Here is a 20,388-nt window from a genome sequence, read left to right on the forward strand (position 1 = left end):
AATGCGGGTGGCCAAGTAAATTCTTTTTTATTTATTTATTTTTTTCTTAATTGATCTTGCAGGTGTGATGGTTTATGTACATACGTTGGCACAAGTGGGTGAACTAGCGATTTGGCTCGAGATATTGAAAGGAAAATTGATGGTTGCCCTGCAACTGTACATCGGAGCTGGGCTCTTGGATTATAATTTAGGTTTATGTTTCCCTACCATTAATCCGGAGGGTGAGTGGTAAAAATTCGAAAGAAAGTGAGGGGATAGACATTGTATCTCAGTCTTCATAAAGAGGAATGCTGGATGATGGGAAGGTGATAGGTATGAAAGATATGGACAGACATTACAATGCGTACTGGATGAGTATCGATATCGCAGGGAAACCAAACCAACCCAAACAGTCAATGAACACCTGCAAAGCAGATATTAAAACATAGATGAACCTGTAAAGAAATAAAGATTTCTGACGCCGCCAACGCCGAACCAATTGGAATATTTTTTAGGAACCACCAATATGACACCGAAAAGAAGAATTCCGCCAAGTAAGAAATAGACAAATGAAATAGTTATCCCCCCAAGGAACGGCCGATGGATGTGAGAATGTAGCTTGCTGGATATCTTAGAGAGTAAGAGCGATGGAGAGCGAAGCGTCCGGCGCCAGCTTATAATTTATCCCCAATGTGCTGGCGGGACACTAGGGTAACCCAAGCGTCTGCGTAGCTCTGCGATCTCTCGATCTTTGTTCGAATTCACCTGCCTTAACCCTTGAATCTCGGTGCGAAGGTGGTAAATGTACTCGTAAGCGTACTTTAGGATTGCTGCCTTCGAGATTCCTTTAGTGTCACGGCTCTCTTGACATGCTGGGACGATTTGGACGAGTCGGCCCATGCCATCTTTGATATGCTCCCGTCGTCGTTGCTCTGACTGTAAATGTGCCTTTCTTCGACGGGCGGCCTTTGCCAACTCAGCGGATTGTCTGCTGCCTTTCGTATTTTCTTGGATTTGCTGGTAGCGTTGGACAAGAGGGGATTCGAACATCATGGTCTCTTCCTTAATGGCGTGTGTCTCATCTGAGTGCTGTGTAAGAGGTGTGAGAGGCGTGGTTACGATATCCTCTTCGCCAAAGACAAATCCCGCTCGACCAAAAGATGAAGAGGAATCAGAAGCAGCAAATGAGCCCTTCCTTGTATTTGGAGGTGAGCGAGGAGCACCCGCTACATTTCTTTGGTCGAAAGATGTCTTCAATGCTGGTAACGGTAAACCGTTATGGTTGATTGGGTATGCACAATTGTCTTTCTTGTAGAGATGATACTGGGTAGCAGAACAGTCTCTCCTATTTGCTGCCAATCTCGAGAACGACGATATTTTTGGAGATACCATCGATACTGGGGAGCTTGATGAGTTACTGATGCTCTGTGCACAAGATGACCGTAGTCTTGAATATTCCCCACGAGATTGTTCCTGGTTCGCCATGGCCCGGTAAACTTGGTCAGGGCTGCTCTCGACGGAGGCGGAGGCGGAATCCTTTTGTTCCTGGCCATTAAAGATGCCGCATATGCTGCCAGCCACTGCTTCTCTGATAATATCTTTGCAAGGTCTACACCAATAGATACACATCAACAAACTGGTACGAGATGAAATGTGCAGTCGATATTAGCACGAATTAGAAGTAATATAACTTACGGGAGCATGAAACTTGCGTTGGACTCCTGTTGGAATGCCATGATGATGATAAAATCTGGGGTTTGGTGTAATTAACAAGTTCGACCGGAGAATTCTTCGTTTGGGAAGTGTCACTGCGGAAATTAAGAGGAACGGGTCTGAGGGTCAACAAGAAAATGTGCCAGGAAGTATATTTTATATCGTCTCTTCCGTAGGTGCGTATGCACTAACTAGAAGGCGAGCTACGTATATGCCGCCAGCCCTTTGGAGGTCAGATCGGGTGGTAGGTAGGGTAACTCGCTCGTCTGAGGTCTGAGGTGGCTAAAGAATGGTATGTGCAAAAATATGTCCAGATAAAACAAGCGGCCAGATGGATTGACGGAATAACTAGAGAAAAAAAATCAAGAGGGGAGAGTGGTAGAATGTCCAGATTATTCGTGAATCTAGAAGGGTCTGCCAGAGACGATGCAGACCGCCATCGCTTTATCACCTTGGGGTGACAGCGGGTGAATCAGGCACCAGCACCCTGTTTTGATATCACCACAAAAGTAATATCGGTACAAGTAAATAGCAGCTCTCATCAGAAATCGTTCCCGCATTTTCCATTGCGCAAAGGCCGGAGATGGAGAAGAGAGAGGGGCGTGAATAATGAGAGTTAAACAATAACGTTCAGAGGAAAAAGAAATCAAGGTGAATCCGGTGAGAGGGCATCAAAGTTCCTGCAGGAATACCACTTGGAGGACGCAAGTTAAGTTAACAGCTGCGATCTTCGGGACCCAGGGAGCACAGATGAGAGTTCGACCATGTGTAACCAACCTGATAGATTTGCCCTGGGAGAGATGTAGGATTGACGAACAACGGCACCATGGACCTGTTATTGTTGCCAGTCGCAGAAGTATTCACTGACGGTTCACCCCTTGCTTGTTGGGCAGAAGCTCTTATGCAAGGTGCTCTACCGGACAAACTCGATTCCAACAAGGGTGTGAATTGCGGTGCCAATCCTTCATGCCCAAGGAAGAAAGATGGCTGTCCGGACTCGCATAGCTTGCGGAAACTTGAGACGTATAATAAGTTCATCTCTGATTGTTGGCTGTCTCCTTAAGATGCATGTCATCTGGATATGATATTGTCAAACCATGGCTCTCCCCAAATAGGATAAATTACAAGAGTCACCACTATACAAGCACATCAAAATGCAAATTGGCATGCTCCCCTCTCTGAGACCGATGATATTACATGTTTTTCGGGTAGTACCATCGTCAAATTTGTAGTGGCGCGGGCGTGTTGCATGCGAATGAATGTCTCTTTTACGGCCTGCTCGCTTTTCAGCATATGCTCCGATTCTGGTGTGACACCAGATCGTGCGTCCCATCTGCAGGAAGTGTCAGATCCAATATGTGCGTCGATGTCACGCCAGCTTCGAATTTGGGGTTTCAGCATTCGGGACCTGGTCGAAGGACGACGTGTTGGAGACGATGTCTAGACCACCGATTTCTTCGTGCTTTGGAATTTTCAAACACGTATTGGTAGGTCTATACCTTTTTTTTTTTGGGGGGGGGTTTCCGGCTGCGATATTGTCCAGCAACTTCATCTGCTGGGACGAAATAAAGCGGCGTAGGGAAAGAGATCTGACTACATATTTTCGCTCCCGTTAGAGGTGGTCGGCCTAGCGCTTCTGATATTGATAGGCGCTTGGCAGAGGCTAGACCAGGAATCGAAGCATTTGAGTCGTGAAATCCGAATCGTTACGAAACATAAGGCTCAGGTGTTCGCTCCTTTTGGAATTCCAGGGTCCGCGTGGACAGAGGTGTCTTCGCCGCCATCCCGCAAGGTTTGAAGTGCATTAGAAAAAGTTGCCATCATTGCGCAGCCAGAGAGGGTCATTGCGTTCCTCTGGTATTACTCTGATACTTCTAGGCCGTTTCGATATCGATCCACTTGTACCATGATCGTGGCTGGACGGTCCTCGTATCAACGTATTGCCCGTCTGGCGGCACATGAATGTGTATGGCCGAGTAGGAAAACATCGGTTCTTCCATAGACTTCACTATGTTGTCGACTTTAATTATCAGGTCGGACGAACATTGTCCAAGGCATCCAGAATATGTCCGTGGCGGGAAAAACAATTATCGAGATATGGGGATCGAACGACCTGCATATGGGCTTGAGTCGTAGGAAATTACTTGATTAAATTGACATTACTTAAAAAAATATACGGCCAAAATATTAACTAAAGAAGTAGAAGTAGAAGTAGAAGTAGAAGAAGAAAAACCGACATGGCAGCCTTAAAGCAAACCGTCTGATGTACTGAAGAAAACCCCGGAGAGCAAAAACAGAAAAGAAGTAAACAATGTACATAAACCATAAGGAACAAAAACGAAGCAAGACTAAAAAGGAGAAGTAAGGGGGCCGGGTTTCATTATGTGCTGTTGCAAAGGTTAAAAAGAGTCGTTGTATGCAAAAATAAAAAACGATGCATACATGTAAGCTTTTGAATTAAGAACGGGAATTCGCAAATGTTATACTACCGAGGGAGCAATTTGCGGTCCAGGTTTAGGAAACCAACAGCCATTATTCAAAGGATTCTATCTGTCATGGAAGTATTTAAGGAAAGAGAAAGGGCACAAAGGACCATGCAGGTACCTGCACCCTTCGACGGTAATAGCGAGGACAACAAGATGATCCCATAATCCCAAATAAAAACACATGGCATAGGGAGGAAAAACAAGAATGCAAATGCGTTGTATTTACAGGACGAAAGCGGCAAAGAGGGCGAGGGCGGGAAGGGCGGCGAAGGATTTGTTGACGGTAAACTTGCCGGCGGAGCTCTTCTTGTTGCTACCGCTTCCTCCGTTCTTAGTTGGATCGGTACCCTCGGTACCTGGGTTGGTGACGACGCCCTCGCAGACGTACTTTCCTTTGACGATGCTACCCTCATACCTGTCGAATTCTTCGGAGCAGTCGAACTCGGCAGTCGTCTGCAAGTTGAATCCACCGCGAATATCCCTGATAGATGGGAAGGTAGCACTAATGGATTAAGTTAGTAAACAGTTACCCTTGCACAACGTCATTGTATTTCAGGATTGGGCTAGTGTATCTTACTTCTCGAAGTCACCGCTGATATCGATGGAGCCATGGACAACCGACAGCTCAGGGAAACCGGTAATCTCCTTAACGTTGGAGTCATTGACGAATTGAAGAGTACCAAAGATGGTCTGCAACTGTGGCATGCTAACATTCACGAGAGCATCGTTGTTGGCGAATGTTATGTCGCCACCTTCCGTGCCAGTGCCGACAGCGGTCAGCTTAGGCGCCGACAAGGTTTCAATCGTGTTCTCGAAGAATCCGAGGGAGCCGTTTACGACGGCGAGAGAAGGAAGCTCGACGCTACCGCAAGATCGGAATGTGGCATTGTTGGCCCATGTGAGGTTAGGGAAGCTAGCTTCGACTGAAGGGCTATTGAACTCGATTGCCAAGCTGTCTGTGATGTTGGTGAGCTGGACTTTGACCTCCTTAAGGTATCTATTGTTGTTGATGTTGAATCGCTGCGTGGTGACGAGATTAATGCCCGAGAGGGATTCAAGGATGGTGTCGGTGATGGTGACTCTAGCAGCCTGGGTGACCTGAGCGGCCAATCCCAAGTTGCTAAGAGCTGGGAGTGTCTGCCAGTAGATCTCTCCAACACTGCGCAGGGAGTTGAAGTTGAGCTGGTTGAGAACGGTCAACGAGGTCATGTTGAACTTGCCCTCGATTGATGAGAGCTCTGGGGCAGTGAGCTGCTGGAGGTCGACGCAGTTGGCGGCAATCAAGTCACCCCTGATAGTTCTAATACCGTTGATGGTGGCGATGACAAGATTGGTCCCAAGGACCAAATCACCTGCAAGGGTGGTGCAGGATTGGAGAGCATCGAGATCAGCTTGGGACTCGACCGTTGTGGATGTGGCACTGCACGGATTACGTTGGGCTATGGATAAATGTTAGTGGATGTTCGACTGTCGCAACTAATGGTAGAATGAATTATTGTCGACTTACCGTTAGCCGCGCCCATAACGGCGAGTGAGGTAATAAGAAGCTTTCCCAACATTTTCGATATTACTATTTAATCTAATGTGATGTAATGTTAGTAGGATGTTTCGACTTCAGTTGATGCCTGCAAGGAAAGCAATTGAAGCTTATAAGACTAACACCAATAGGTCAAGAAGGGGATGACGCCGGGTAAGGGAGAGGAGATAGGTAGGGGAGAAAAGGGAGGAGAAGACGAAGGGAGGAATGGGCGGTGGTGATGGGATGGCGCATGAGGGAAGAGAGGTAGAAATAATGCGCCGAATATCAAGAGAGAAATGACTACGTCGACAAGGCAACAGGTCTCCCAGCGCAATGGATCGACCGGAACGTTGGTTGCGTGTTGCGACATGGAAGACATCAACACGAGAGCAGCCGATCACTCCATAGCCCATTTGTGTGTATGTATGATACAACATCATACCATCATACACCTCTGCCGTTCAGAGCGAAGACAATGACAAGAAATGACAAGACGGATGGATGGCCAAAATAGCAAAGTTGTTTTTTTTTTTTTTTTTTTTTTTCGACGATGTTGAGGAAAAAAGGTCGCGTTTCGGAACCCATGGTGTCCGTCCTGTCTTATTGCCGTTATTCCCATCGCATGCCGTCAAAAATTTATCGATTCCCGTCTTCCTCAGTCCCCCCTGATGCCGGTCATAGAAGTCGACACGCGCCAACAGAACCCGCTCGATGCCGAAGAACCATTGAACCCCGTCGACCGAAAGAATGGAAGAAAAAACAGAGGCGTGTAGGTATGTACGTAACCTCTGCTGGACGACGGATGGAAGGGACGAGAGAAAAAATAAAAGACATGTTTTTCTGACTTACATTTAGAAAGGATGAATGATACTGTAGAGTTGGATGGATCTGGATTGTTGGAAGGATGTAGTCGGAGTTCTGATTAAACAAAGTATACTAATGAAGGACGAAGAAGCCGGAAAGAAAGTCAGGGAACGAGTGTCGAAGAAGGAGGCGAGAATAACGACCTCAGGGCTACAAAACAAAATAGATGGGGGAAGAGGAGAGGAAGAGAGCGGAAGTTCTGTAACGCTTGGGGGTTAAAAAGGATTTGAGTGAGCGAAGCATGGAAGCACTGGTGCCCAGAAATGAAACCAAATCGGTTTGGTTAGGGGAGGCAAGAGCGAAGATCCACAGGCAAGATTGGGCAGATTGGGCCTCCATTGGTCGATAACTATTGGAAAGCAGGTACAGGTTGTGTTGGCCAAGACTGAAGAAATTTGGCTAATGCCGGGGTCGAAGGGGGCACAGGGGGGAGACATGGCTGCTGGTATTGACGTTTCTTCCATGCAGTAACTAACTGGTAGTCCGTAAAGCCCGGCCAGTCCATACTGTGTACGGTAAGGAGCACATGTGCATGTGCCGCGCATGCAGTCTCAGGAAATCTCCATTTCTGTGCTCCGAGAATGACATTCTAGGAAGCATCAGGGGCTTATTCGAACGGTGCATGTATAGACCGACGTCAGTTCAAAACAACTTAATATCTATTGCGCAGCACTTGCAGCTAAATAAAACATGCAAAAAACCATCGATGGTAGACTAGCCTATGCTATTCGTCTACAGCAGCCCGATTGAATTCTACACAGCAAGCCTCTCTTGTTTTTTCTCTCTCCTTTTCTCTCTACTCCCTTTGGAAAATTCAGTTGGCGGCAGTTATGGCACTCACCCGAACACTCACCCACTGCTTTCGATCACGGAGAGTTAAAATACCGAAAAATTACACCAATTTCGTGGACTCCTTGCCCAATCAAACCCCAGTGTGGCTGCGGTGTCGACAAAACTAACCTACCGCCTTCAAAACAAAACGAAAGAAAGCAAGTAAAAAAAACACTTTAAATTCACAGCCGTGACACAAAATTATGATTGTTTTGAGCGAGCACATACATCCATAGTAGACAATGAATGGGATGGTCCCAAAAACCTTAGCTACCTGGAACGGCATGGACACTTTGCACCATTGATTCAATTTTTTGGATGAGGTACATGCTTGTCCTTTACATGCCTGTTGTGTCTAGAAATTTGCGCAACAACACCCGATAATCACCCGTCACCGCGAAAGGCAGGTGGGATCTTTGTTCTGGAAGAAAAAGGAGAAAAGATATGAAGAAAAAAGAAACAATCGTGGGACAAAATCAAGCTTCGGTTTCCTGACCTATCGATCCGCAGAGGAAGTTAGTGGGGAAACAATAGACAAACCTTGATGAAGCCAATTGTTAGGATACCTAAGTACTTAGGTATTTGTGTATGAGAGAGTGTGTATGGAGAAGTCTGTAGTAGACTAAAGATATGTGACGACACCGAGGCTAGGGCTATGGAATACATGCACTACATGTATATAAATGGAAATGGTTGGCCTCGAACCAACAAACCAACATCGGGGACCACTAAGAAGTATTTAAGTATGACCTTGTAAGGTCTCGTCGCTTACATCTAAATATGTATATCGGCCGTTGGTACTATATTGGAGCTTGAGTTTCTGAATCCAAGTTCGCTTACATACGTAAGCATATGCATACCAGATGTGGAGATATTGCCTATAACGGCATCTACAGTCTTTCGGCTCGTGGGAACCGAGCACTTTGCAGCTACAAGCCAAAGCCAAGATGCAAACAAGCTGCTAACGAAAGGGGAAAAAGTGAGATGTTATCAACATAGGCGCTTGTGAGCGTATGTACGATTGTGTAATATGTTGCTTCGATGAAAATACCACTACGGTGCGGGGTCGACCAACATCAATGTCGGGTGGAGTACTTTGTTCGTTGTACCAGCCCTGGTACAATATTGATACTGGTACGGGACATCAATATAGGTATATCGGAGTATCAGACTGTCAGCCAGTGTTCGTTCGCTCATGACCTCAGACTTGATAACAAAGGAAGCCACTGCTAGGGAATATCAAATATCTTATATTAATAGTAACCTGGCAGAAGTCGGCATATAATATAAAAAGACCTTGGATAGAAGCCGCAACTGGTCAGGTCTAGCTAGATTCAATCGGTGCAGCTCCCGCATATGCACATTTACAGCTATCACATACCACCCCCTCTGAACCGCCCATAATGTTTCCCCCCCCCCCCTCGACGGAGGATTCAACCTCAAGCACAGCCCTGTTTGCCTTGTGCTCGGTCATTCCAAGTGAAGTTAAATCCGGCCGCAAGGCGACAAAGCCTAGGTCATGTTATGATAGCTATCGTGGGCTTGCCCGACTGTCGGGGGGGTTGGCTTGATTCACATCAGCTTGCAGCTGCAGATGTGCATTATATAGATCTGGTCCCACTATAACCCAGTCACAGACCTGGTCACAATCCCAGTTGGGTTCTGTTCGCCGCGCCGGCAGGAGATCCGAACTCTTCACCAGCTGGCCACCTAATATCCTTAAGGATTGACTTCTTATATGCATACTTAAGTAATTAATTACTCAAAGAGTTCAAGCTCAAAAACGAAAGCAGCGCTGTGAACGCGTATCGATAACCCCATCCACAAATCACCAATCGGCACCGAACAGACCGAGGCAGACCAGGTGGGGCTGAGAAGTTAAAAAGGCGTGCCTCTCGAGGCAAAGAAAAGCTTGATTTCTTTGCGCTGGGACGAATGGGAAGGCCGACACGGAATAGGATGCAGGATGCAGGCCGAGCTCATCGAATTTGACCGCGCTAAATTGCTCCAACATTCTGCTCCCATCCCGCTCACGATTACGTTGACCCTTCCTGCTTTTTCGATTTGGGGGATACCTACCTGCTTGAAGTATATAATGAGGCCCTGCCCAACAGGCATCGCCATGCCGCCCAAGTCCCTTCGATCCATTCAACTGGTCCTTGGACCACCTTCTGTGCGTATTACAGTTCTACCTTTCCGTTGACAACCGCAGTGACAACCTCACACCGCAAAGGGCAAGAAACTCGACGAACGCAACCGACCCGACCAACCTATTTGCTAGGACGACGACATTCCTGCCCCGAATCCTCGTCGCTGGTCAACCCTCCAAATATACGTAGATGAAAAAACATCAGCGAGTCATCTTCGAGACGTCGTTGTCAAGATGTCTACCATTCAGGCGACAAGATCACATGCCGAACCATCAGTCCCCGTCCTTCCTGACGGGCTTGCCTTGAAGTACGTCGCTGAAGGCGCAGCTAATGTGAGTTCGATCATATCGATGAAAACTTATCTCCTGCAAAGCTTGCGAGCGAGGTTACTAACTCTGCGGAGAAAGGTCATCTGGCGTATCTCATTACCTGATGAGCAACTAACCCCGCCCCCAACCGTTATCGGGGAGTACTCCGGGTCTACCCCTCCACCGTCGGAGGTTGATATCGATATCGATATCGGCAAGGAAAACGGTACCACCAAATCCAATGGCGCCGATGCCCCCACTACAGACTACAGTCACCTTCTACTCCGCCTTCGGAAATGCCTTCCTTCATCAGAATCAAACTTGTTGGCGTACGAGTACCTTTCCTCCGTGATTATACCTTTGTTTCCTCCGGGAGTAATGGTTGGCCAGGAATTGGTAAAGCTGCCTCCAACGCTAGTTGTGCGTGCGAACGATACTCTGCACCATCTCGAGAAATCTGGGGTCCGCCCAACTCACCGTCAACATCTGTACTTGGCTGGAGACCCACGCCCGAGTGAGCAGCAGATGGAGGAGGGCTATGCCTTTTTACTCGAGGATATGACTCCAAACACCTCTCTTGGTGAATTCCTCTTGGAATTTAAGGCGAAGTGGTTGGTGCAATCCCCAAACGCTCCTGAGAACTGGAAACGGTGCAGAACTTGTGCATTGCGATTGAGGAAATATAGTAGAGCTATCAAGAAGGGCAAACATGCCGAATGGAATGGCCTCTGTCCCTTCGACCTCGTCTCCGAAGACCGGAAGAGGGCAAGGAATGCTGTTAGGAGGATTCTACAGCACCCAAGGTGTGAAGACGAGAAGCTCGTGGATAGAGTCACAGCAGCGTTGATGGGCTGTCCCCAGCTTTTTATCTTGAAGGAGCTTCAGGCGTCTCTCGACCCGAAGGGAATTTTAAATGCAGACCATAAATCGAAAGAGTTCCTGACGGCAATGACTTTGCGAGACTGCACATTTTATGTCAAGGTAAGAGCCATCTTTTCCCGTAAACCAACTCGAAGAACAAAATACTGAGTTTAGGTGCAATGCTTAGGTATCACCGACTGGTGTCCAAGCTCGGCTCGGTGATTTTGATGTCAAAAGTGGGGAAGCCGGGAAAAGTAATTATTGGATTGAAACCGAGCGAGAGTTGATTGATGAGGGATGGTACTCTGGAACCGAAGAAGGCGACTATCCCTGGAATGCTGAAGGGCTTGAGGTCGTCTGTCGGGTTTGAGTGTCGGGGTTTTTTTACGCCCTGTATGAATGGAATTGCTCTGAATACTCCTTTGCGATTTCGATTTGATTGGCTACTCTTTTGCCTACAACGTCCTTTGCACGTGCCCGCTTGTTCGTTGTTAACCAGACCCCACAGTCTTCTGAATATACAAATTGCTCACGCGAGCATTTTCTCTTTTCAATCATGGTTGCTAAGAAATGTCTTGAATATCTATGCCACCAACTTGATCTATGTCTCCTTGAAGAGGTAAGGTCCGGATCGCTCTACAACATCCACGTTGATTTTACCCTCATCAATCTCGACTCCACCGATCCTAATACCGGCCTTCATAGTCTCGCCGACCTTCACTGGACCAACGCCCTTCGGGGTTCCTAAACTAACATTAGGATGATACGTAGTCCTTTAAGTATCGTGGCCGACTTACCCGTCAAAACAACATCGCCCTCTTCAATAGTCATGATCTGGGAAAGATGGGCCAATATCCTCGGGATCCTGAACAACATCAAGTTGGTTGAATCCTGCTGCTTGATAGCATCGTTGATGGAAAGGTACAACTCCGCTTCGTGCGGATCCGGAATCTTGGTTCTATAAAATCCCTCCCACATTAGTATCGAAAATTGGCAACCGTTTCCTTCAAAGGAAGAGGAAGAGCAAAACAAGGACTCTTTACCTGGGAATAAACCTGCTCAGGACAGTAAAGGTATCAAACCCTTTGGCCGTCGACCACGGCAACCCCTTCTTCTTCGCCTCATCCTGTACATTCCTGGCCGTCATATCAATGCCAACCACATACCCCTCAATAGCGTCGAGCGCACCCTTGACATCATGTTCGTTGAAATCCGTAAGTTTCTTTCGCATCACAAGCCCCAATTCGACTTCGTAATGGAGATTGACACCCTTCGGGCAGAGGACGGGTCCACCGTTGGGTTCAAGAATTGAAGATGGAGGCTTCAAGAAGAAGAACGGCTGCTTTGGACGGGCATTGTTGAGCTCGGCGATATGGTCACTATTTTTTATATACATATATTCAGCATGTCAGTCGGGCTATGCCATCCAGCAGGAGAGAGGATGGGGGGACATGCGCATAGTTACGGCCGATTGCCAAGACTTTTGAACAGCGGGACTATGACCTGAGCATTAGCATACCGCGGCGGTCAATCATGGTTGGCGATAGCGTACCCTTAAAGTTGCGGCCATTGCGATGCGTGATACCGATATTTAAGTAGTAGCTACTCTAAAGAAGAAAGATAACAAAAAATCCCAAATGCTCTTGGAATCTAAAGGAGATAATGTTTTGGAAGGCGAAGGGGGGAAATCGTCAAGTTCCCGCCCAAAGCTTCCCGTCCGTCCTTTGCTAACCGACAACAGCCTGTCTAACATGCAACACATATGGCTGCAGCCTATCTACCCCGCCATCTGGTTGAAGTTTCCAATCAAAGCCTAGATCTTTAATCTCCGAGAGATCTGATGCTGCAGTTACATGCAACAGACACGGGTTGTGTGTCACACTCGTGACTGAGCTTCTGGCAGTCGGCCGCTTTGGCTCTATCGTAATTATACATTTGGCTCATAACAGTTTTTTTTTTTTTTTTGATATCCAGATAGTATTGTACATGTACAAACCCTGGCGCCGTTGTCTACATTGGTTTTTTGTCTTCGTCCTTTTCAGATTGTAGTGGTTCTTCTTTTCTTGGAAGTATTCTTACAGCATCCTTGTTGTAAACGTAGGATAATCCGCTCCATACCGTAGTTGTCCCCACGGTATATCTATGCCCTCGTCAGTATAATGCATTATTGTAGTACTATTCTGGAGGCTACTCACTCAAGGCCTGCCATAGCAGTGGATATATCAATTGCGACCAGTGGCTCAGCGGTTGCAGCCATCAGCAGAAGTAACTGTAATGCGGTATTGTACTGTTTTACCTTGTTAGTATATAGCCTGGGACTCCTGGTTAAAAGTGAGAAATACCTTGCTGATGGTAGTCGGTTTAACCTCCGCACTAGGTAACGAGAAGTCCCAGTATCGCCAGAACGTCTTCGGTGGCGGTAATGATATCCACCGATAGTATATTGCTGCAACACCCAACCCTGCGTCTTTACCCAATATTAACCCCGCAATCCATACTATTTGAATCCAGCTTTCCGTCAGTATACATTCCAAACCCCAGGTTCTGACAAAAGACCGACTAACTCGGCAAGGCCCCCTTCACGGCCAAACAAACGGTTAAGATTGTCATGAGCAACTTATCGGCCAATGGATCTAGGACGGTCCCGATGACAGTCTGTAGATTCCATCGTCTAGCAACATATCCGTCCACAAGATCCGTTAAACTAGCGTAAGCCAATAGACCTAAGGCCCATGCATGATGATCGTGGAGGATGAGGTACCCGATTACCGGGGCAGCGACGAGTCGAGTAACCGTCAAGATATTTGGGATATTGGTGATATTTTCCCTCTCCGAAATATACGGTAGGATACGACGACGTTTCTTAACGGGGGTATCTGCGGACGATGGCTTTTGGGGATCGGATTGTGAAGCCTTCAAACATCTACGTGAAGTATCAATATCTTTTTTTCCAATGGCTAGTTTGGGACCGCCTCTGCCATATATCTTATTATAGGTCATCCACATACGTACTATGAAACAAAGCAACCTGGTAACAAAGCAGAAATGGAAACCTGGCGCATGTCTGCGATCGCAGTTTGCTTAGGTGATTCTGGGTAGTATTCAATCCATTGGTTGTGATATTACGCCGTGCGCCCTTGAGGGCCAATACCTCATATATCTTCAACTGGGCATTGGCGGTGAATGGTGCTCGCGGCGATACTTGGAAACAGCTAGGTCGGTGCTGCAGAATCTGCAGAAGGGGTCTCTGCCTCAGCATCATGCATGCGCACGAGGACGGCGTCCAATTGCTGCTGCTGTGCCGGTGAGATGTTGGTGTTATGGTTCGCGTGCCAGAATTTGAAGAAAACCAACCAAGAATGAAAAACGAGGCCGAGGCACAAACTTAACCCTGTCCTGTTCCACACGCGCTTACATACGTCCGCAGACTGCAGAGTCAACATCGTGAATAAGATATTAAAACATACAATCGCACAAGTGACTTCGGATGAGTCCCGAATATAAGAATAAAATTTAGTCGTCTTCATGCGAGTATTATATCCTACATCCGAAGCCCTTGGCCCCAAGGAACAGCCTGGTGCAGCGTATAACGAATCAAGACCCACTAATTACTCAGACCCATGCAGCAGGGCGTTGGATTTCGGCCAAAATGCCGTTATCGGCTGGCCTTCTGTTGGCTTCTGAGCTCGTCGAAGCAGAGACATTTTGTTAACTTTCGCTGAGCCGGGAGAGGAAAAAAAAAAAAAAAAAAGGACACCACTTCTCTTCTTTTTAAACTTCCCAAAAGATTTGGGGATCTCAAGATAATGTTCAATTGGTCTCGCTCGGCTTGGTATTTCTCAACTGTTTTGCGCATGCGATAGGGAATCGATAATTGTTACATTGCATTGCAATATCTGGGGGAGGTCCACACCGTATCCAATTGATATTTCAAGATGTCCTCCTCCGCTCTGAGAATCGCGAGGTTGTCGCCTCGGCTTCAACATTCTGGACGTCTAGCTCACAAAGTAAGGCTGCACAGTAATTACATGAAAGTCAGAACACAGTAGCTAAATTTGTATATACAGTCAAGGTTTTTTGCAACGGCGTCGCCCATCCCCAAAGTCCACCCCAACTGCGACGCCCGTACCCCTCCATATGATAAACTCCGAAGAAACTACGAGACCGTCCGCCGAGTCCTTGGCTCAAACCAACATCTCACACTCGCCGAAAAGATTTTATATTCCCATTTGGAAAAACCAGGGGAAACGCTCTCGGGACAGAGCACCAGCTCGATCCGTGGAAATGCATATCTCAAACTCAAGGTCGATAGAGTTGCCATGCAGGATGCAAGTGCGCAGATGGCTTTATTACAATTTATGAGCTGTGGACTTCCTACGACTGCTGTTCCTGCATCGATACATTGCGATCATATGATTGTTGGAGAGAGGGGTGCGGACGTAGATCTTCCCGAGAGTATCAAGGGGAATAAAGAAGTCTTTGATTTTTTGGAGTCTGCTGCGAAGAAGTATGGGATTGAATTCTGGGCTCCTGGTTCCGGTATCATTCACCAGATCGTCCTCGAGAACTACTCGGCACCTGGTCTTATGATGCTTGGAACAGACTCGCATACTCCAAACGGTGGTGGCCTAGGAGCTATCTGTATTGGTGTCGGTGGCGCGGACGCTGTGGACGCACTTGTAGACGCACCCTGGGAGCTCAAGGCACCCAAGATTCTAGGTGTTAAACTAGAGGGGAAGCTGGACGGTTGGGCGAGCCCGAAGGATGTTATTCTGAACCTTGCCGGACAGCTCACAGTTCGAGTATGTTGCATTTTAACCGCGATATAAGTAACTATACGGGAAGCATCATTGCTAACGAAGGTTCACTAGGGTGGCACTGGCTACATTGTAGAATACCACGGAGAAGGAGTCCAGTCACTAAGCTGCACTGGAATGGCTACAATTTGCAACATGGGCGCCGAAATCGGTGCTACAACGTCGCTTTTCCCATTCACGCCCAGCATGTCCCGATATCTCCAAGCGACCGGCAGAGGACCTATTGCAGAGAAGGCGACAGCGATGGGCGAGTTCCTATCTGCAGATCCCAAGGCAGAATATGACAAGCTCATCACCATCGACTTGTCAAAGCTTGAGCCTCATATCAACGGTCCCTTCACACCTGACTTGTCGACACCATTGTCGAAATTCAAAGACGCTATTCAAGAAAAGGCCTGGCCGTTGGATCTAAGCGCAGGTCTGATCGGATCATGCACAAACTCGAGTTATCAAGACATGACCCGTGTAGAAAGCATTGTAAACCAAGCGAAAGAAGCCGGCTTGAAGCCCAAAGTTGATTTCTTTGTCACACCGGGCTCAGAGCAAATCAGAGCTACCCTCGAGCGCGACCAAACTTTGAACGCCTTGGAAGGCGCAGGGGGCGTTATATTGGCGAACGCATGCGGGCCTTGCATCGGGCAATGGAAACGTACAGATGGCGTGAAGAAAGGCGATACAAATGCCATCCTAACGTCGTTCAATCGAAATTTTAGAGCTAGAAATGACGGGAACCCGGATACTCTCAACTTTCTTGCCTCGCCTGAGATCGTTACTGCCATGGTCTACTCGGGGAGAATGGACTTCAATCCAACATCTGACTCGATCGAAACTCCTTCGGGCTCAACATTCAAATTCTCACCTCCACATGGCGAGGAACTCCCCCGGAATGGCTTCGAAGCTGGAAGAGAAGACTTCTTCCCTGTCAAGGCAGTTCCGGACCCAACTACACAAGTTGTCGTATCTCCCACATCCACCCGTCTGGCCCTTCTCGATCCATTCCCACCTTTCCCGGAATCTGAACTCGAAAACCTAAGCGTTCTGGTTAAAGTCAAAGGGAAATGCACAACAGACCACATTTCCGCCGCCGGAAAGTGGCTAGCCTACAAGGGCCACCTGGAGAATATCTCCAACAACACACTAATTGGCGCCTTAAACGCCGAAACAGACGCCGTAAACACTGTCATCGACTTCGACGGCTCGGAAACCTCGATCCCAGATCTCGCCAGACGTTGGAAAGAAAAGGGTCAAGGATGGCTCGTTGTAGCCGAATGGAACTATGGCGAAGGATCGGCTCGTGAACACGCCGCCCTGCAACCACGATACCTAGGAGGCTCAATCGTGCTTACAAAATCATTCGCTCGCATCCACGAGACCAACTTGAAAAAACAGGGATTGATCCCCCTGACATTTGTGAATGAAACGGACTACGATCTGATATCTCCGCGGGATAAAGTTACCACGGTTGGTTTGCTAGACATGCTTAAGAATGGGGGTGCGGGGGCGGTTAAGCTCGAGGTTGTGAAGGAGAAGACCGGAGAGAAAATCGTAATTGAGACCGCGCACACATTTTCCAAGGACCAGGCCGAGTGGGTACTCGCAGGATCCGCATTGAACCTGCTCGGAAAGATGGCAAAAGCATCTTTGTAGTGAAAATTTCCTTCCTCTTATGGACGATGGGGGTTGCGTGTACGATATATATGGAATTTGATGAGGCAGTTTTCATTATTCATACTTTCGTGAAGGCCGAAATGTCAACGGGATGTTTACGAGGTTGAACGGAATGGCGAAATTAAGAGAAAAGGCTCGGCTTTGTAGTATAGCAGCTCCGGTATTCACCACCTTCTGGATTGCTTGGTTTTACAAGTTGAAGATGCACGCTATCAAATTTAGAGCGGAGAAGTTTTGGGAGAGTGAAGCCATTTCTGGCAGTAGATTCCATCAACAGATAGACAAATATCAAAGTCAATCGCTCTGACTTGATAAACGCCGTTCCTCATCAGAGTACAACAAAGGACAGTACAAAAAACAAAGGTAATTACAAGAAAAGGCCCGGGATATCAAAAAAAAAAAAAAAAAAAAAAGGACAAATGTTTATGCATCAGTTGTATCATCCAAAGGGTGTAGAATTGTAAAAGAAAGCACAAACAGCCACACCACTGAAGCAACATTATTCGCCAAAAAACGCCTCCAGAGACAAAGTAAAAAACATTTGTCCTGAGGTCAAGATTCGCCGCGGATAGGATCGGCGAGGCTTTGACGACGAGACTGTTCAAGAAAACAAGAAACTTTTGAGACGAGTCTCCAGTCCTTAGATGGTAATTATACAGCAAATATATTGCATGACATCGTTCGGGAAAGCTCTCTATTCGTCGTCCTCGTCGTCTTCATTGTCCTCTTCGTCTTCCGCTTCCGCTTCCGCCGCCGCCTTCGCCAAAGACGACAGAGGGAATGGAGCAGACTTGATGAGCCTGATGAAATCCTCGTTGGAGCCGTGCTTCTCCATGAGGAGATCCTTCAACCACTTGTTCTCATTCTCGAGAGTGGTAACCTTGCCGTTGAGCTCCTGGACCTTGGTCTCAAGATCCTTGGCATGACTTTCAAGGGCCTGTTCCCTTTGCTTCTTCTTGACTCGGAACCTAGCTGATGCAGCGGTATTCCTACGTCGCTTATCCTCTTCGGCTGCTACCCTTGAAGCATCCTCAAAGGAGCGAGGCGAAGAATCCAAGCCAAGGGCAGACGACTTTCTCTTCAAGGGGTTTGGGTTGATTATTGAGGTTGCAGGTGATATCGGCGAATTATAACTGGACGAAGAGCCATTTTGAGCGAGAGCATGTGTGGCATGCGAAGGCTGAGGAAGTATGGCAAGGTTCCGAGGCCTTTGATGGCCGTGCGAGGGCTGCGAAGAAGCAGCAGAAGGAATGTGAGAACTCTGCTGAGGAGGAGGAGGAGGAGGGAAGTCGCCCATCATGAACGAAGAAAGTTGGGAGAAGTCAACGGAATTCATGTAGCCTGTTGTGAGAGAAAATAAGAGGATGTCAGTGTCAGCCAACAGGAACCAACAATCGCCTGCAGCATGATTATTTTTCTCTTATTAGGGGAAATGGAAAGAAGAGGAGTCGTGGTTCAGTGGGGGGAAGGGAATATCGCTGCAATCCGGGGTATGTGTTGAGGTGTTGCAGGCTAGTTAGGGGGTGTTTGCCGGTTTGTTTAACCATCAACTTCCGGTCCGGGACTAGCGTGTATTGCGTGATTGAACTGATGACAACGAAAGAAAAAAGACGGACCCTGTCGGCTGCCCAAGCGGACGGATGGGGGTCCACAGCAGATGGGGGTCAGGCGATGAAGGAGGGCTAATTTGCAGAATTTGATACACGGTGAAAACTCTGTGGGCTGGGGGTGGCAACTGAAAATAAAATAAAATAAAATAAAATAATTGGTGGTGGAAAGATGATGTTGATATTGATGTAGATAGTACTGCAATCGTACTATTCAATATCAAAAATGTACAGTGCAGTACGCTGCAGATATAAATATCAAAATGAAAAGAGAGAAGAAAAAAAAAAAAAAAAGAAGAACGATGGTGCAATGCATCAAACGGCCGGCGCGAGTGAGCGGCGGCTGGGCGTATCAGTTTGCATCCCACGGACTCGTTGTGGGCCATGGGTGCAAATGGGTATGTGCATGCAGGTGGGTGCACCCCGGTGTAATGTGTATGTGTCCGTCCCAAGGGACTTTGATGGTTTCGGTGACAGTTAAGGAATATGGACTTACTCTCAAGACTGGCGTCCCCACCGAAGACATCAAGTGAAGCAGTAGAAGTAGGCGTCTCCATTTTCTTATCAACGTCTCTATCGGTCTCATTCCCTCCTATGGCAGTGTGTATCGACTGGCCCATGTCCCAGTCAAAGAAGTCTGCATTTGCAAAAAGGTCGAGGTTGCTCTGGTCGAATGCATCTTCGATAGGCTCCGCTGTCCCATACATGGGATTAATGAGGTTGAGATTGGCCGAGTATTGTGACATTGTCGGTTATATCGAGAATGATAGATAGGGACTGTTTATGATTCGGACTCGTATGGAATATCTTATACTCCGAAGTCGATTATTCCGATCGTTCGGAACGGTGACCCAGGAGAATAAGAACAGTGTATGATGTTGCTGTAACAGTGAGTAGCAGCACTTGTCGAGAAAGTCAAGTTGTTGGTGTAGAACAACGAAATCGGAGCAGGATGGGACAACGGCGGGATTTTTAATTAATCCTCAAACCAGGAAAGACAGAAGTCGGAAGACAGGAGTCGTGGTCGTGTTTAATTCTGCCGTCAAGAGTCTGATCAAGTTTGGGATATGGTTCAGATCGAAAATATCAAAAAGAGAGCAGCATGAACTTCTCAGGTTCGATGAAGGCCAGAACTAGAACCAGAGTAGAGGAACAGGAAAGCAACGAAGTTTGGGAAGGGTCCCAAACCAGCCAATAGCCAATAATAGAGGGCAGCGATGCGGGCAAAAGCAGCTCGCTAGCTCAACGTCGGAGTTTCCCTTTCGCAGAAAGTTTCTGTGGTCGCCAATGACCGGAATTTGGGGGTTTCTATTAGTCACAACCCGACTAGAAGCTGCTGACGGTTAAATATGCGCTCAACGTCACCCTACCACAGAACTATACTCAGTAGGACAAGGACGACGAGTAAAACTGCTACCCGCCGCAGCTAGCTTCAGTGTGAAGAAGGTGACGAGGAACAAAATTTTTTTTCCTTTCGTTTTCAGGACAGACGCCAGTTTAGCTTTAACTAGCTATCTGACCGCCCAACAAGTAGGCAAAATATGGGTGTTCTCCGCAGGGCGGAACTCTTCTACCAGGGCGGCTG

At 47.4% G+C, this 20,388-nt stretch overlaps 7 protein-coding genes across 7 annotated transcripts; 2 read left to right on the forward strand and 5 right to left on the reverse strand.

The window, feature by feature from the left end:
* Positions 1 to 660: 660 nt before the first annotated feature.
* Positions 661 to 1,715, reverse strand: DFL_000228 (uncharacterized protein; the record flags this gene model as incomplete). The annotated part of the gene is made up of 2 exons (XM_067631041.1): positions 661 to 1,588; positions 1,675 to 1,715. The coding sequence occupies 2 exons, from the start codon at positions 1,713 to 1,715 to the stop codon at positions 661 to 663; spliced, it is 969 nt and encodes a 322-aa protein (XP_067494755.1).
* Positions 1,716 to 4,400: 2,685 nt separating this feature from the next.
* DFL_000229 (uncharacterized protein) lies at positions 4,401 to 5,737 on the reverse strand (the record flags this gene model as incomplete). The annotated part of the gene is made up of 3 exons (XM_067631052.1): positions 4,401 to 4,680; positions 4,756 to 5,617; positions 5,686 to 5,737. 3 exons carry the CDS (start codon positions 5,735 to 5,737, stop codon positions 4,401 to 4,403), a joined length of 1,194 nt encoding a protein of 397 aa, XP_067494756.1.
* Positions 5,738 to 9,775: 4,038 nt separating this feature from the next.
* On the forward strand, positions 9,776 to 11,081 carry DFL_000230 (uncharacterized protein; the record flags this gene model as incomplete). Its single annotated transcript, XM_067631065.1, has 3 exons — positions 9,776 to 9,874; positions 9,950 to 10,831; positions 10,899 to 11,081. 3 exons carry the CDS (start codon positions 9,776 to 9,778, stop codon positions 11,079 to 11,081), a joined length of 1,164 nt encoding a protein of 387 aa, XP_067494757.1.
* A 231-nt stretch (positions 11,082 to 11,312) lies between these two features.
* Positions 11,313 to 12,281, reverse strand: DFL_000231 (uncharacterized protein; the record flags this gene model as incomplete). Its single annotated transcript, XM_067631077.1, has 5 exons — positions 11,313 to 11,455; positions 11,509 to 11,669; positions 11,755 to 12,090; positions 12,167 to 12,207; positions 12,264 to 12,281. The coding sequence occupies 5 exons, from the start codon at positions 12,279 to 12,281 to the stop codon at positions 11,313 to 11,315; spliced, it is 699 nt and encodes a 232-aa protein (XP_067494758.1).
* Positions 12,282 to 12,721: 440 nt separating this feature from the next.
* DFL_000232 (uncharacterized protein) lies at positions 12,722 to 14,154 on the reverse strand (the record flags this gene model as incomplete). Its single annotated transcript, XM_067631088.1, has 6 exons — positions 12,722 to 12,851; positions 12,907 to 12,998; positions 13,054 to 13,208; positions 13,276 to 13,634; positions 13,720 to 14,004; positions 14,066 to 14,154. 6 exons carry the CDS (start codon positions 14,152 to 14,154, stop codon positions 12,722 to 12,724), a joined length of 1,110 nt encoding a protein of 369 aa, XP_067494759.1.
* A 492-nt stretch (positions 14,155 to 14,646) lies between these two features.
* On the forward strand, positions 14,647 to 17,175 carry DFL_000233 (uncharacterized protein; the record flags this gene model as incomplete). Its single annotated transcript, XM_067631099.1, has 3 exons — positions 14,647 to 14,718; positions 14,779 to 15,513; positions 15,583 to 17,175. 3 exons carry the CDS (start codon positions 14,647 to 14,649, stop codon positions 17,173 to 17,175), a joined length of 2,400 nt encoding a protein of 799 aa, XP_067494760.1.
* A 715-nt stretch (positions 17,176 to 17,890) lies between these two features.
* DFL_000234 (uncharacterized protein) lies at positions 17,891 to 19,549 on the reverse strand (the record flags this gene model as incomplete). The annotated part of the gene is made up of 2 exons (XM_067631110.1): positions 17,891 to 18,537; positions 19,300 to 19,549. The coding sequence occupies 2 exons, from the start codon at positions 19,547 to 19,549 to the stop codon at positions 17,891 to 17,893; spliced, it is 897 nt and encodes a 298-aa protein (XP_067494761.1).
* Between the last annotated feature and the right edge of the window lie 839 nt (positions 19,550 to 20,388).

Source organism: Arthrobotrys flagrans (genome assembly GCF_004000055.1).
Source record: "Arthrobotrys flagrans strain CBS H-5679 chromosome Unknown unitig_15, whole genome shotgun sequence".
NCBI classification, from domain to species: Eukaryota; Fungi; Ascomycota; class Orbiliomycetes; order Orbiliales; family Orbiliaceae; genus Arthrobotrys; species Arthrobotrys flagrans.